At 42.6% G+C, this 11,954-nt stretch overlaps 1 protein-coding gene across 6 annotated transcripts in view; it reads left to right on the top strand.

Annotated features, from left to right (window-relative positions):
* The first annotated feature begins 672 nt into the window (after positions 1–672).
* LOC116648445 (zinc finger protein 84-like) overlaps positions 673–11,954 on the top strand; it is a 29,142-nt gene continuing 17,860 nt past the window's right edge. For 2 of the 6 annotated variants that reach the window (XM_032430431.1, XM_032430428.1), the window contains exons 1-3: positions 673–756; positions 4,425–4,555; positions 8,561–8,619. In XM_032430431.1, coding sequence (XP_032286322.1) covers positions 8,605–8,619 — 15 coding nt within the window. In that variant the 5' untranslated portion in view covers positions 673–756; positions 4,425–4,555; positions 8,561–8,604. Of the gene's footprint in view, positions 757–4,424; positions 4,556–7,572; positions 7,919–8,560; positions 8,620–11,954 lie in introns of those variants that run through there. The other 4 variants (XM_032430430.1, XM_032430427.1, XM_032430429.1 and 1 more) reach the window with 3 other exon arrangements.

The following is an 11,954-nucleotide window of genomic DNA, read 5'->3' as shown; positions in this document are numbered from 1 at the left end:
TATTCACAAGAACTGATAACTGACAAATATCTTCCTTTTTATTAGTTTTGTGTCTAAAAGATACACCCAGTTCTTTTTACTTTTTCCTTCTTTCATTGAAGTTTCTATTTTCAATCTTAGAATAATAAAGAAAAATGACCACCCATTTACCATTTTCTATACTGGACAAATTTCACATTTTGCCATATTTATCTTGTGTTTGCGAAAACATTTTAAAATAAATTAGATATATTTCACTCTTTAATACTTCAGTATGTATTTCCAAAACTAAGTACATTTTTTAATAGCGCATCTATAATCAAACTCTCATGATGTCCGCAAAAGTCTTTCAAAGAGTTGTTTTTTGTTTTTGTTTTTTGCCAAACCAGGATGCTCTAAAGGACCACAAATTACATTTAGTAGTTCTTACACGTAGGGCCTAACCTCCGGGGGTGGAGTAGGGGGCGGCCTCTGAAAACGCCAGAGAGAGCTACAGACCTTCCACAGCAACCACCTCCCTACTCTTTGAATAAGACAGGTTTATTTACATAGTTATTTAAACAAGTGGACGCGAAGGATTATGGTAGACGTAGTCTTGAGACTAGTTTGCTTACCCAGCAGAACTTGCGCCCCGGCCGGGGACAGTGCTGCGCACGCGCAGCTTCGCCATCTTCCTGGTCCCCCTCCTGCGCCAGCAGGTTTAGTGAAGCCCGAAATCCCGTTTCCAGATTTCCCAGTAACTCAAGGTCCTGGTTGCCCACCTTCCCAAGAGCAGAGGTTAGAGCGTGGGCCGGGAGGGAAACGGCGGTGACCCTCGGTGGGGAGGAGGCCCGGGACCCCGCAGCGGGAACCCCCACGGCGGGTGGGGGCTTCTGGGTGCGGACCAGCGGCTTGAGTTCCAGTGGGTCCCCAGCTCTGAGCGAGTGGTCCTGTCCGTGCGCCCCAGGACGGGCCGCGTGCGCATGCGTGAGGGTGCGCTCTGGCTGCGTGGGGTGCCCCGTGACTTGGAGGCTGGCTTGGCTTTTAGCTGGGTAACAAGTGCCCTGTTCGTGGTCTCCTTTGTCTTTGTCCTCAGTGGCTCTAGTTTCTAGGGGATAGTAAGATTTGAGGTGCTGGGTGAGGGTTCCAATATGAATTTGTCCTCTAATCTTTTTTTTAAGATTTTATTTATTAGAGGGGCACCTGGGTGGCTCAGTTGGTTAAGCATCTGCCTTTGGCTCAGGTCATGATCCCAGAGTCAGGGGATCCAGCCCCGCATTGGGCTCCCTGCTCCGTGTGGAGCCTCCTTCTCCCTCTGCCTGCTGCTCCCCTTGTTTGTACTCTCTCTCTCTCTGTGTGTCAAATAAATAAATAAAATCTTTTTAAAAAAATAAGATTTTATTTATTAGAGAGAGGAGGAGCTGGGAGAGGGGCAGAGGGAGAAGTGGACTCCGCACAGAGTGGGGAGCCTGACTAGAGGCTGGATCCCAGGTCCCTGAGATCATGACCTGAGCTGAAGTCAGACGCTTAACCAGCTGAGCCACCCAGGCGCCCCTGTCCTCTAATCTTATATCCTAATTTCCAAGGAACCTCTGGGCTCCTGTGAGATTATAAAGAGCTGCAACTTCAGAAACAGAAATCTCATCCTGAAGAGAACCCTAGGGACTTCTGATCCCTCTCCAGAGTTTTAGAATGGCGATAGTCCCAGAAAGGGATAGATCCTAGAACTGCAGAGCATAGCATGGCAATTCTTTATTTTCCTGTTGAGGTGCCACTGTAACCGAACTAACTTGAATTAGCTCCTTGGCGAGTCACAGACACAAACTATACCAGATCCAGTTGTCATGCAAAGGAAAATTTGCAGCAGATAAGAAAATCATGAGGAATAACTTACAAAGCCGTGATTCTCTGAGATGGTGGATGGGTTCCTTTTATTTAGGGAGGGGATGAATATTTAGAAAGGGGATCTTGGTCATTGTATGTAGTGAAGGCATAAGGTTGTTTCTTAAGGAAACATGCCAGTACATACATACATTCTATGTTATGTTAGTGGTGCTTGTGCTCTTTGAACGGAGATTTTAGTATTGTAATGAGGTAAAAGTGGTAGTCATTCTAGAGGTCACTTCATGGTCCTACCTGCGCAGGTGAGAGTCAGGGGTTAAGCTCAAACTGGTCTGGGTGGTCTGGGCCTTGTCCTGGCAGTCGCTGTTGCTTGAGGGGTGATTTTGGTTTCCATTTGCCTGAGTTAAGAGAGAAGCTGGAAAGAAGAGGTTAAGGAAAAATGTGGGACAGAGGTCAGTGAGTACAAGCAGGTGGGCAGTAAAGGTCCAGTCTTGGGGTCTAGCAGGTGATAAATCCCTCCTCTAGTTTTATTCTGCTGCTCATTCTTGAGGGGCACAGGGCAAAGGTCCTCCTTCTGTAGTTCCTGCCGGACACGGATGTAGTCATCGAGATTGTTAGCCGAGCAGAATTTTCCCTCAGCCAGTTTTAGATAAGTCTGTGGGTCACTAGGTTTAAGTCTAAGCTGCTCCTGTCTTTATGTTACTACCATCTGTAATTTTTGGCCTCCAGACATTTGTATAGAATTGTATTAGTCAGTTAATGATGCAAAGTCTAAACAGCAGTCTAAGAGCAGTAGGATTATTAGTGGCCTCAGGACAGGGAGAAATCATGTAGTGTTGGTTAATGCTGTTTTAATAGCCTGCAGACCTCATCAGGGGATCTTCCTTTTTGGTTGAAAGTATGTAGCCAGGCTGCCTGGTTGAAGATTTTTTTAATATCTATTTCCACTTCACTTGAAGTAGTAATCCAGGTACAGCATGAGCTGTTTGTTACTGCACATGCTCCTCCTTCTGGTAATAAGTAGTCCAGGGCTAATCATCATCTAGCGCTACGTTGGCTAAAGAGTTCAGGGAAATTACTAAGTTTTTGAGGGCATTTCCTGTGTTTTTAGCTAAGGTTTCTATGACATCAGTTAGTTTCCTTGCAATGACTTTATAACCTATAAAACCTCCCTAAGAGGCATCTACTCCCGACAGCCAGTCCAACACCAACCAGAATTAGTTTTGAGGCTCTTTTTACCTAGTGGGAAGACTGAATATGGGGTTTTGGTGAAGCTAGCTCCATATTACCATTTTTCTCTCTTGAGGGAGGCTTCACTGTCCTCTTGAAATAATTAAGCCCGGGGCACCTGGGTGGCTCAGTCCCTTAAGCGGTGGACTCTTGACTTCAGCTCAGGTCATGATCTCAGGGTCGTGGGAGCAAGCCTCCTGTCGTGCTCGTGCTCAGTGAGGAGTCCGCTTGAGATTCTCTCCCTTTCCCTCTGCCCCTCCTCCTGCTCACTCTCATGTTCTCTCTCCCTCTAAAATTAAATAGATAAAGTCTTCCCACTCAAAAGCAGATAGTACTTGGAATTTAGGATCTAGTGGGATGCAGAAAAAGGTATCCTTTCAATCTTACACCACGTAATACTTACTATTACTCGGTAGCTGGTCATAGAGTATAGGGATTGGGTATTACAGGTTGTATGTCTCCAGCAGCTTCATTAACAGCTCCGAGGCCTTGAACAAATCTGTATTCCTCACTTCCCAGCTTTTTAATAGGTAAAATTGAGGTGTTACATGGGGATCTGCATGACCTAATCAACCTGTTAATCACATTTAAGAGCTTGTTAATTACTGGGTGGATCCCTTGTATAGCATCTGGGGCCAGCAATCTATCTGTTTCAATTTTACTTTTACAAATGTGTTGTTAATGGCATGCCCCCACCTGCCCTCACACCCAGACTTTTGGGTTGACTTGCCTTAAGATTTTTTGTGGGGGAGTTTCCTGTTTTAAATACGAGGATATGTTGTAATAATGACATAAATTCAGTTCCTTGGTATTTAGGGACTCGAATTGCTAATTTGTTGTGTTCTGAACTTACTGTGGGCCCCAATTTGTCTAAAATATCTCATCCTAAAAGAATGTGGGGCATTCTGGCACATATCAAAAAGAGTGTTTTAACAGCTTTGATGCTATTTCACAAGTCAGAGGATCCAGAAACCTTTTAATGTCTCCTTTTCCTGAGATTCCTTTCATATTACAATTTTTGTTAGAAAGGCTACCCTGCTGGGTGTTGAGTACAGAGAAATTAACTCCAGTATCAAGTAAAATTTCAACTGGCTTCCCTCCTACTGCTGAGAGGTTACTCAGGCTTCTCTTGGGAGATGAGGATCTAATGGTCCAAGACCAATTGGGGAGCCCTGTGGCCCTGTCATATCTCATCTTCAGTTAGGGACAGCCGAAATGAGTCCGCTTTGCCCTTCTTCCTTCTGTTCCGGGAGCGGTTCGGGCAGTTCTGTTTCCAGTGCCTTTCCTGCTTACAGTGTGCACATTGATTGGATCCCAGCTTTGTTGTTGGTCTCTTGGTCCCACGGAGGGGGCTCAGGGCACTCACCCATAGATGTCGTCTTTTCCTCTTCCAGGTTACTTCATGTAGGCTGGAGAGCTACCACCAAAAGAGCAGCTTGCCTTCTCATCTTCTGGTCTTCTCGTAGGTCCTCCATCACATCCGGTTATGGAACACCTTGAAAGCTAGTTCTGGAAGCTGAGCAGGGTTAGTATTGGGACTAATAGCCAATTCTGGAGTTTCCTTTGGATGTCTGGAGCAGTTTGAGATATGAAATAGGTTATTAAGGACCATTCAACTACCCTGAGCCTCAGGGTCCCAGTTTATATTTCGTCTTAGGGAGTTTTGTAGTCTTTCTGAAAAGGCTGATGGATTTTCATCTGTCCTTTGTTGAATCTCCCTTAATTTGGACCAGGAGATCTACCTACCTCCTTCATAGCTTTTAAAAGAAGCCCTCAATAATGCCCTAAACTTTCTCTCTCATTGTGGGAGTTGGGATCCCCCTCAGAGTCAGCTCTTAGCGCTGCCTCCTCGTTTAGTCTCTGAAAACTTGATCCTGGCTGATATTCTTTATCAGCTTCCTGTCTGGCTTCTGCTCACACAGCAAACTTTTCTTCTACCATTAAGAGAGTGGTTAGCAAAGCGTTCATAAAGGATTAGAGATTGGTGCTCATGAAGCTGGGGGAGCTGAGGCCTGAGTACCAGAGGAATAAGGCAAAGGCTTATTACGATTTAATGACTTGGAGGAGGAGATGGAGATGGGGACAAAGACTCCCTGACTCACCAGAGGGTACAGGACGCATTTTTAGGGTTTTCAATTCTACCTTTTTACAGATCCTACATTTTCTTTGCAGCCCTCGTTTTGATGTAATGCCATAAAGCACTGATCATATGGAATCTCTTCCCGTTTTCTTTCTCTTTTACAAAATAAGCTCAATTGTAGTGTTGTATTAAAATTTAAGGTCCCATTTTCTGGCCACTTCTCTTCATCCTCTAGAGTCTGTTATTGTGGCCAAGCTGTGTTACAGAAGAAAGTCGTCTGTTTTTGGGTTAAAGGAAAGTAGTCTAGCGCTTTCCATTTCTGGAGGTTACAGCCCAACGGAGGCTCTCCTTCAGGGTGGAATTGTCCCTCCCATAATCTGAGATTCTTTCTTAGGGTCCCCTCTTACCCTTCCTCAAGGTAACTTACAGTGTTAATGGTTACACACAACCTTACCCACAATATGTATGAGACTCGGTTGACTTAAAACCAGGCCCACAAGGAGAGTGGGTTAATGCTAAGGTGTCCAAGTGGGTCTGGGTAGTTGTGCCTTGAGGAGCAGTGGCCTGGTGCACAGGCTGCCTCTTCTAGCCTCTCAACGTCGAGGCAGTCCCAAAGGATTTACTTGGGGAATGGCTCAGGGAGAACCTGGTTTAGATTCAGTAACTCAAGGCACACTTCCCTTTTAAGAGGAAAAACAAACCTGGAACAGTGTCAGATGTCCCCAACAAACATTAACAGGTCAAACAGATAAGATGGAGATATCCTTCACCCTTGCTGATTCTAGACTAGTCTCATTTGGGCCACTTCCCAACTGCCGGGCCAAAGCATTCAGCCTCTGAATGGCCAGGTGTTATCCTTTGCCACCCAGGGATGTCTGACTCGACTATAATGAGCGTTCAATCCCCTGGAGTTCTGACTAGAGAGGCCCTGTTCTTAACCGACTGCCGAACTGCCAGGCTTTGTGAGACAACTCAAAGAAAATACTGTTACAGTCGTGCTGTAGGCTTGGCACCACTTACCCTTGTGGAGAGATTCTCAGCAAGAGGCTTGGAGTGGCCACAGTGTCTTCAAGGGGGCAGCAACACCAGTCCAGCAGCACAGACCCCAAGAAAGGAGAGCCCCTTCCAAGGATTCCACCCCCAGTCCTGGTTAATTGAATGGGTTAGCCCAGAAGGGCTGCCGCTGCTCACTGCTCCATCCTTTGGAAACCAGGTAACCAGAGGGCAGAACCTCGGAGGGACAACAGTCCCATCTGGGTTGCCAAATTTGTGACCCAACTAACATGAGATTGCTCCTTGGTGTGTCCTAGAACCAAATCAGGTGGGATTGTTGCACGAAGCAAAATTTATTTGCAGCAAGTAAGGAGATTACGGGGAACCACTTCCAAAGCCCTGACTCTCCGAGCAAGGGTGGATGGTTCCTTTGTTTAGGGTTAGGGAAGCCTTGTCATCGTATGTAGAGGCAGGCATAAGGTCAGGCATATGTCTTAAGGAAACATGCTTATACATACAGTGTATGTTAGTAAATGAGACTTGTGTTCATTTTTGGGCGGAGATTTTAGTTTTACAATGAGGTAGAGGTAGTTGTTGGTCATTCCAGAGATTGCTCCGTGGTGCACCTGCGCAGGTGCGAGTCCGGAGGTTAAGCTCCAACTGGTCTGGGTGGTCCGGGCCGGCTGGAGGTTTTGTCAGGGCTGTTGCCTGAGGGGTGGTTTCAGTTTCCATTTGTCTGATTTAAGAGATAAGCTGGAAAGAAGAGCTAAAGGACAAATGGGGGACAGAGGTGGGTACAACCAGGTAGGCTGTGAAGGTCAGGTTTTGGGGTCTAGCTGGGTCCCCACCACATCAGACACCTTACTGCTATGTTTAACCCTTTCACATTTGATGTTACTATTGACTTGGTTAGATTTATGCCCACCATTTTGCTATACTTTCCTTATATATCTCATGTCTTTTTTGTTCTTTTGTTTCTCCTTTACTGCCTTCTTTTGTATTAAGTGGATATCCTTTACATTTTCCTTTGATGAATTTTTAAATTATTTTAGACTTAAAGAATTATGGTCAATATAATGCAGAGATTCTGTCAAAAGCAATTATCCGGGTTCTAACAGGAGGCCTGGTGGCACCATCAACAAGGAAGTCACAGGCAGCGGTGGGGAAAGTCAGAGGCCTGAGCTGGCATCACTCCAAAACAAAGCCACAAGAAAGCTGGATCCAACCAGATAGGCCCACGAAGGTGGGTGCCATGACAGGAAACTCCAAATAAGGAAGGAAAAAAACCCTTGCTTCCAAGAAATCCCCGCCCCACATAATGAATATTCTACCCCCTAGTTAACAACTGTACATAAAAGAGAAACACAGACTCCCACCACCCACAGTTCTTGAGCATGCTTGCTCGCTCTCTCTTGTTCTCAAATCTTGAGAGTGTAGTTTCACTTTAATAATAAACTTCCCCACTGTGTTGTGTCTGTCCTTGAATTCTTCCTCGTGATGAGACCAGGAACCATTGGGGACATTTTTGGGATGGGCCTGGTTGAGGCTCCAGGGCTCAGGGTCTCCCCAGTTCATCCAGTGACAACTCTGTAGATCCTACATTAATTTCCTCTATTTTTAACATCTTACATTAGTATGGTATGTTTGTCCCAATTAATGAACCAGTAAAGTGCATATGTTTTCATATTTCCTCAGTTTTTCTGTAATGTTCTTTTTTCTCTTCTGAGTTCCTTTCTAGGATCCTGCACTACATTTAGTAGCTGTCTGCTTAAGCTCCTCATGGCTGTGATCATATTCAAAACTCATGACTTCTAAGTAATTTTCTTCTTTTCACTCATTTCTGTGTTCTTGAGACTATCTATCATTATGGTAAAAATCCTATATAATGGTATGCTATTGCACATTTCTTCCCAGCTCTGTTCAGTGACATCATGTTGGTAGTCTGTAATTGGCCATGGCAGGAGTATTTATGCGTCTGAAATGGGCAACTAAAAGTCAGGGGTTTTTTGGGGGGGGTTTGTTTGGGTTTTTTGGTTTTTTTTTTTTTTTTTTGACAGAGAGAGACACAGCGAGAGAGGGAACAGAAGCAGGGGGACTGGGAGAGGGAGAAGCAGGCTTCCCGCTGCGCAGGGAGCCCGATGTGGGGCTCGATCCCAGAATTCTGGGATCATGACCTGAGCCGAAGGCAGACGCCCAACGACTGAGCCACCCAGGCGCCCCAAGGGTTTTTTGGGTTTTGTTTGGGTTTGCTTGTTTGAGAGGCTGTTATTAAGTATTTGAGTCTATTGGCACTACTTCTATGTGGCCATTCCCTCTCTTTTTAGGAACCAACAGGACATTGGCCCATAGAAAGGCATTTTACCCACCAGTATGCAGCGTATTTGTAGGCAGGTAAATCAAGGAGCTGGAAGGGAGGCAAGATCATTTATGACTCATCTCTCTTCTATTATTTCTCAGTTGTATCTTCACACATCTCCATGCTTTTTTAAGAACACCAGAAAATGAACAAACCCCAGGTGAGTTGTTTTTTTTTTAATTCCTATTTTGTTTTACATTAGTTCTTACGCATAAGATACAACCTTTAAAATATAAACGTAGAAATAGATAAATGTCAACTTTGTGGGAAATAAGGAGTAGCAGATTAGTAGCAGGGCTAAGGGGCTATGATGATGACCTTCAGGTACTTAATGTTGAAGTTGACCTTCAAGTACTTAATGTTGAAGTTGTCAATGCTGAGCTATACATCTGTCGCTGATAGCAATAGCAAACATTATTATAGGAAGTGCAGTGAAAAGGAGAATAACCCATAATGATTCTTAATGGTACACAAAGACTTCCCTAAAATTGTGGGGTGACATGTTCTACAAATGCGTCATTTAGGTTTAGTTCAGGGATGGTGGTGTTTAGGACTTCTATATTCTTTCCAGTTATCTTCTTCTATTAATTACTGAGAGAAATATTGAAGTGTCCAACTATATTAATTTTTGTCTGTTTTTCCTTTCAGTCCTATCAGTTTTTACCTCCTATATTTTGAAGCTCCTTTGTTAGGTACATGTACATTTAGTTTTGTCTTGGAAAATTGACCATTTATCATTAATGTAATGTGCCTATTTATCTTCAGTAATATTTCCTATTATATAGTCTGTTTTGTCTGATATTAACGTAGCTACTCCAGCTTTCTTTGCATTATTGTTTGTGTTGTATTTCTTTATTTTTTTACTTTTAATTTATGTATTTTTGTAATTAAGGTCAGTTTCTTGTAGTTAGTATATAATTGGTCCTGTTTTTTAACCCAATCTGATAATCTTTCTATCTGGTTTGATTAGAACATTCATATTTAAAAATTGGTTGTCAATATAGTGGATTAAAATCTTGCATTTTGCTAGCTATTTTTTTATTTGTTCTCTTCTTTATTTCTTTTTATCTTTTTTTTCTTTGGAATTTGTTTTCTATTATTCCATTTTATCATTGCTACTGTCTTATTTTTTTTAAGATTTTATTTATTTGACAATGCCCGCGCACAAGCAGGAGGAGCGGCAGGCAGAGGGAGAGGTCGAAGCAGGCTCCCTGATGAGCTGAGCTCAACGTGGGGCTTGATCCCAGGACCCTGAGATCATGACCTGAGTCAAAGGCAGACGCTTAATCACCTGAGCCACCTAGGCGCTCCTTGACTTATTATTTATACCTCTTTTTTTTACTTTTAAAAAAGCCAAAGACTTATAATACCTGTTTTTAATTAATCAGAGCCTCCCTTCAGATATTAAACCACATGATGTTATAGTATAATGACCTTACATCAGTATATTCCCAATTATTCTTTCCTATTCTCTGTGCTATTGCACCATACATTTTACTTTAACATATGCTGTGTGAACATGAGACAATACTACTATTTATGCTTTGGACAGTTGGCTATCCTTTAGAATAAGGATTGGCAACCTGCAGCCCATGGGTGAAATTCAGCTCCCTATCTGCTTTCACAAATTAAGTTTCCTGGGAAGACAGCCTCATGCTTTCTTCTATGTATTGTTTGGGGCTACCTTCACAATACAGTGTTTACTATCTAGTTCATTACAGAAAAAAATTTCCAACCTTTGCTTTAGAACACTTAAAAATTGGGGAGGGAGGAATTAACTTAAATTTTCCTTTTTTATTCCATTTCTATCACTCTTCATTTTTATGTGTAGATTCAAGTTTCACTGGTGCCATATTCCTTTAATATTTCTTTCTTTTTTTTTTTTTTTTAAGATTTTATTTTTTTATTTGTCAGAGAAAATGAGAGTGAGAGAGGCAGGCAGAGGGAGAAGCAGGCTCCCTGCTGAGCAAGGAGCCTGATACGGAACTTGAGCCTAAGGCAGATGACGCTTAACCAACTGAGCCACGCAGGCGTCCCTCCTTTAATATTTCTTGCAGAGTAGTTTGGCTGGTAAAGAATTCCTTAAATTTTTGTTTTTCTGGGAAGGTATTGTTTCTTCATTTAAAAAAAAATTTTTTTTATTTATATATTTGAGAGAGTGAGAGCACAAGCAGGGGGAAGGGCAGAGGGAGAGGAAGAAGCAGGCTCCCCACTGAGCAGGGAGCCAGACATGGAGCTTGATCCAGGACCCCAAGATCATGACCTGAGCCAAAAGCAGATGCTTAACTGACTGAGGCACCAAGGCGCCCCTATTCCTTCATTTTTGAAGATGTTTTTAATAAATAATTCTTGAAGTTATCTTGTGTGTGTGGGGGGTTGTTTTTGTTTTTTAGTTTTGGAAGTTTTTTTAACTTTTAATTGAAGTATTGTTGACATAATATTAAATTAGTTTTAGATGTAAAACATAGTGAGTTAACTATTATATAACATGAAATGCTTATCACTGTAAGTAAGTTACAGTATTTTTTACTGTATTTCTTTTTTTTAAAAGATTTTATTTATTTATTTGACAGAGAGAGAGACACAGCGAGAGAGGGAACACAAGCAGGGGGGAGTGGGAGAGGGAGAAGCAGGCTTCCCGCTGAGCAGGAGCCCAATGGGGGGGCTTGATCCCAGGATCCTGGGATCATGACCTGAGCCGAAGGCAGACGCTTAACGACTGAGCCACCCAGGCGCCCCTTGACTATATCTCTTATGCTGTACTTTTTCATCCTTGTGACTTATTTATGTTATAATTGGGAAGTTTGTACTTCTTAATCTCCTTCACTAATCTCTCCCACTCCCCCCTCCCCTGTACTCTTTGCAACCACCAGTTTGTTGTCTGTGTTTATGGGTCTGTTACTCTCTTTTTTGTTGTTATGAGTCTGTTTCTCTTTTGCTATTGTTTGCTCATTTGTTTTATTTTTTAGATTCTAAATGTAAGTGAAATATAAATGAAATCATATGGTATTTGTCTTTGTCTGGTTTCACTTAACATAATACCCTCTAGGTTCATCCATGTCACAAATGGCAAGCTCTAATTTTTCATGGCTGAATAATACTCCATTGTGTATGTATACTACATCTTTATCCGTTAATCTATCAGTGGACACTATTGCTGCTTCCATATCTGGGCTATTATAAATAAAAACAGGGGTGCATGTATCTTTTTGAATTCTTATTTTTGTTTTCTTTGTGTGAATACCCAGTAGAAGAATTACTGGGTCATATAGTTCTATTTTTAATTTTTTGAGGAACCTCCATACTGTTTTTCATAGTGGGGGCAACACTTACTTTCCCACCATTCTGCCCGCTTTTTAATTGGATTATTTGGGGGTTTTTTGATGTTTGTGTGAATGCTTTATATATTTTGGATATTAACCCCTTCTCAGACATGTCATTTGCAGATAGTTTCTCCCATTCATTAGGCTTCCTTTTCATCTTGTTGATGGTTTC

Source organism: Phoca vitulina, unplaced genomic scaffold (assembly GCF_004348235.1).
Source record: "Phoca vitulina isolate PV1807 unplaced genomic scaffold, GSC_HSeal_1.0 scaffold43, whole genome shotgun sequence".
Lineage (NCBI taxonomy): Eukaryota > Metazoa > Chordata > Mammalia > Carnivora > Phocidae > Phoca > Phoca vitulina.
This window is presented reverse-complemented; position numbering and strand designations above follow the sequence as displayed.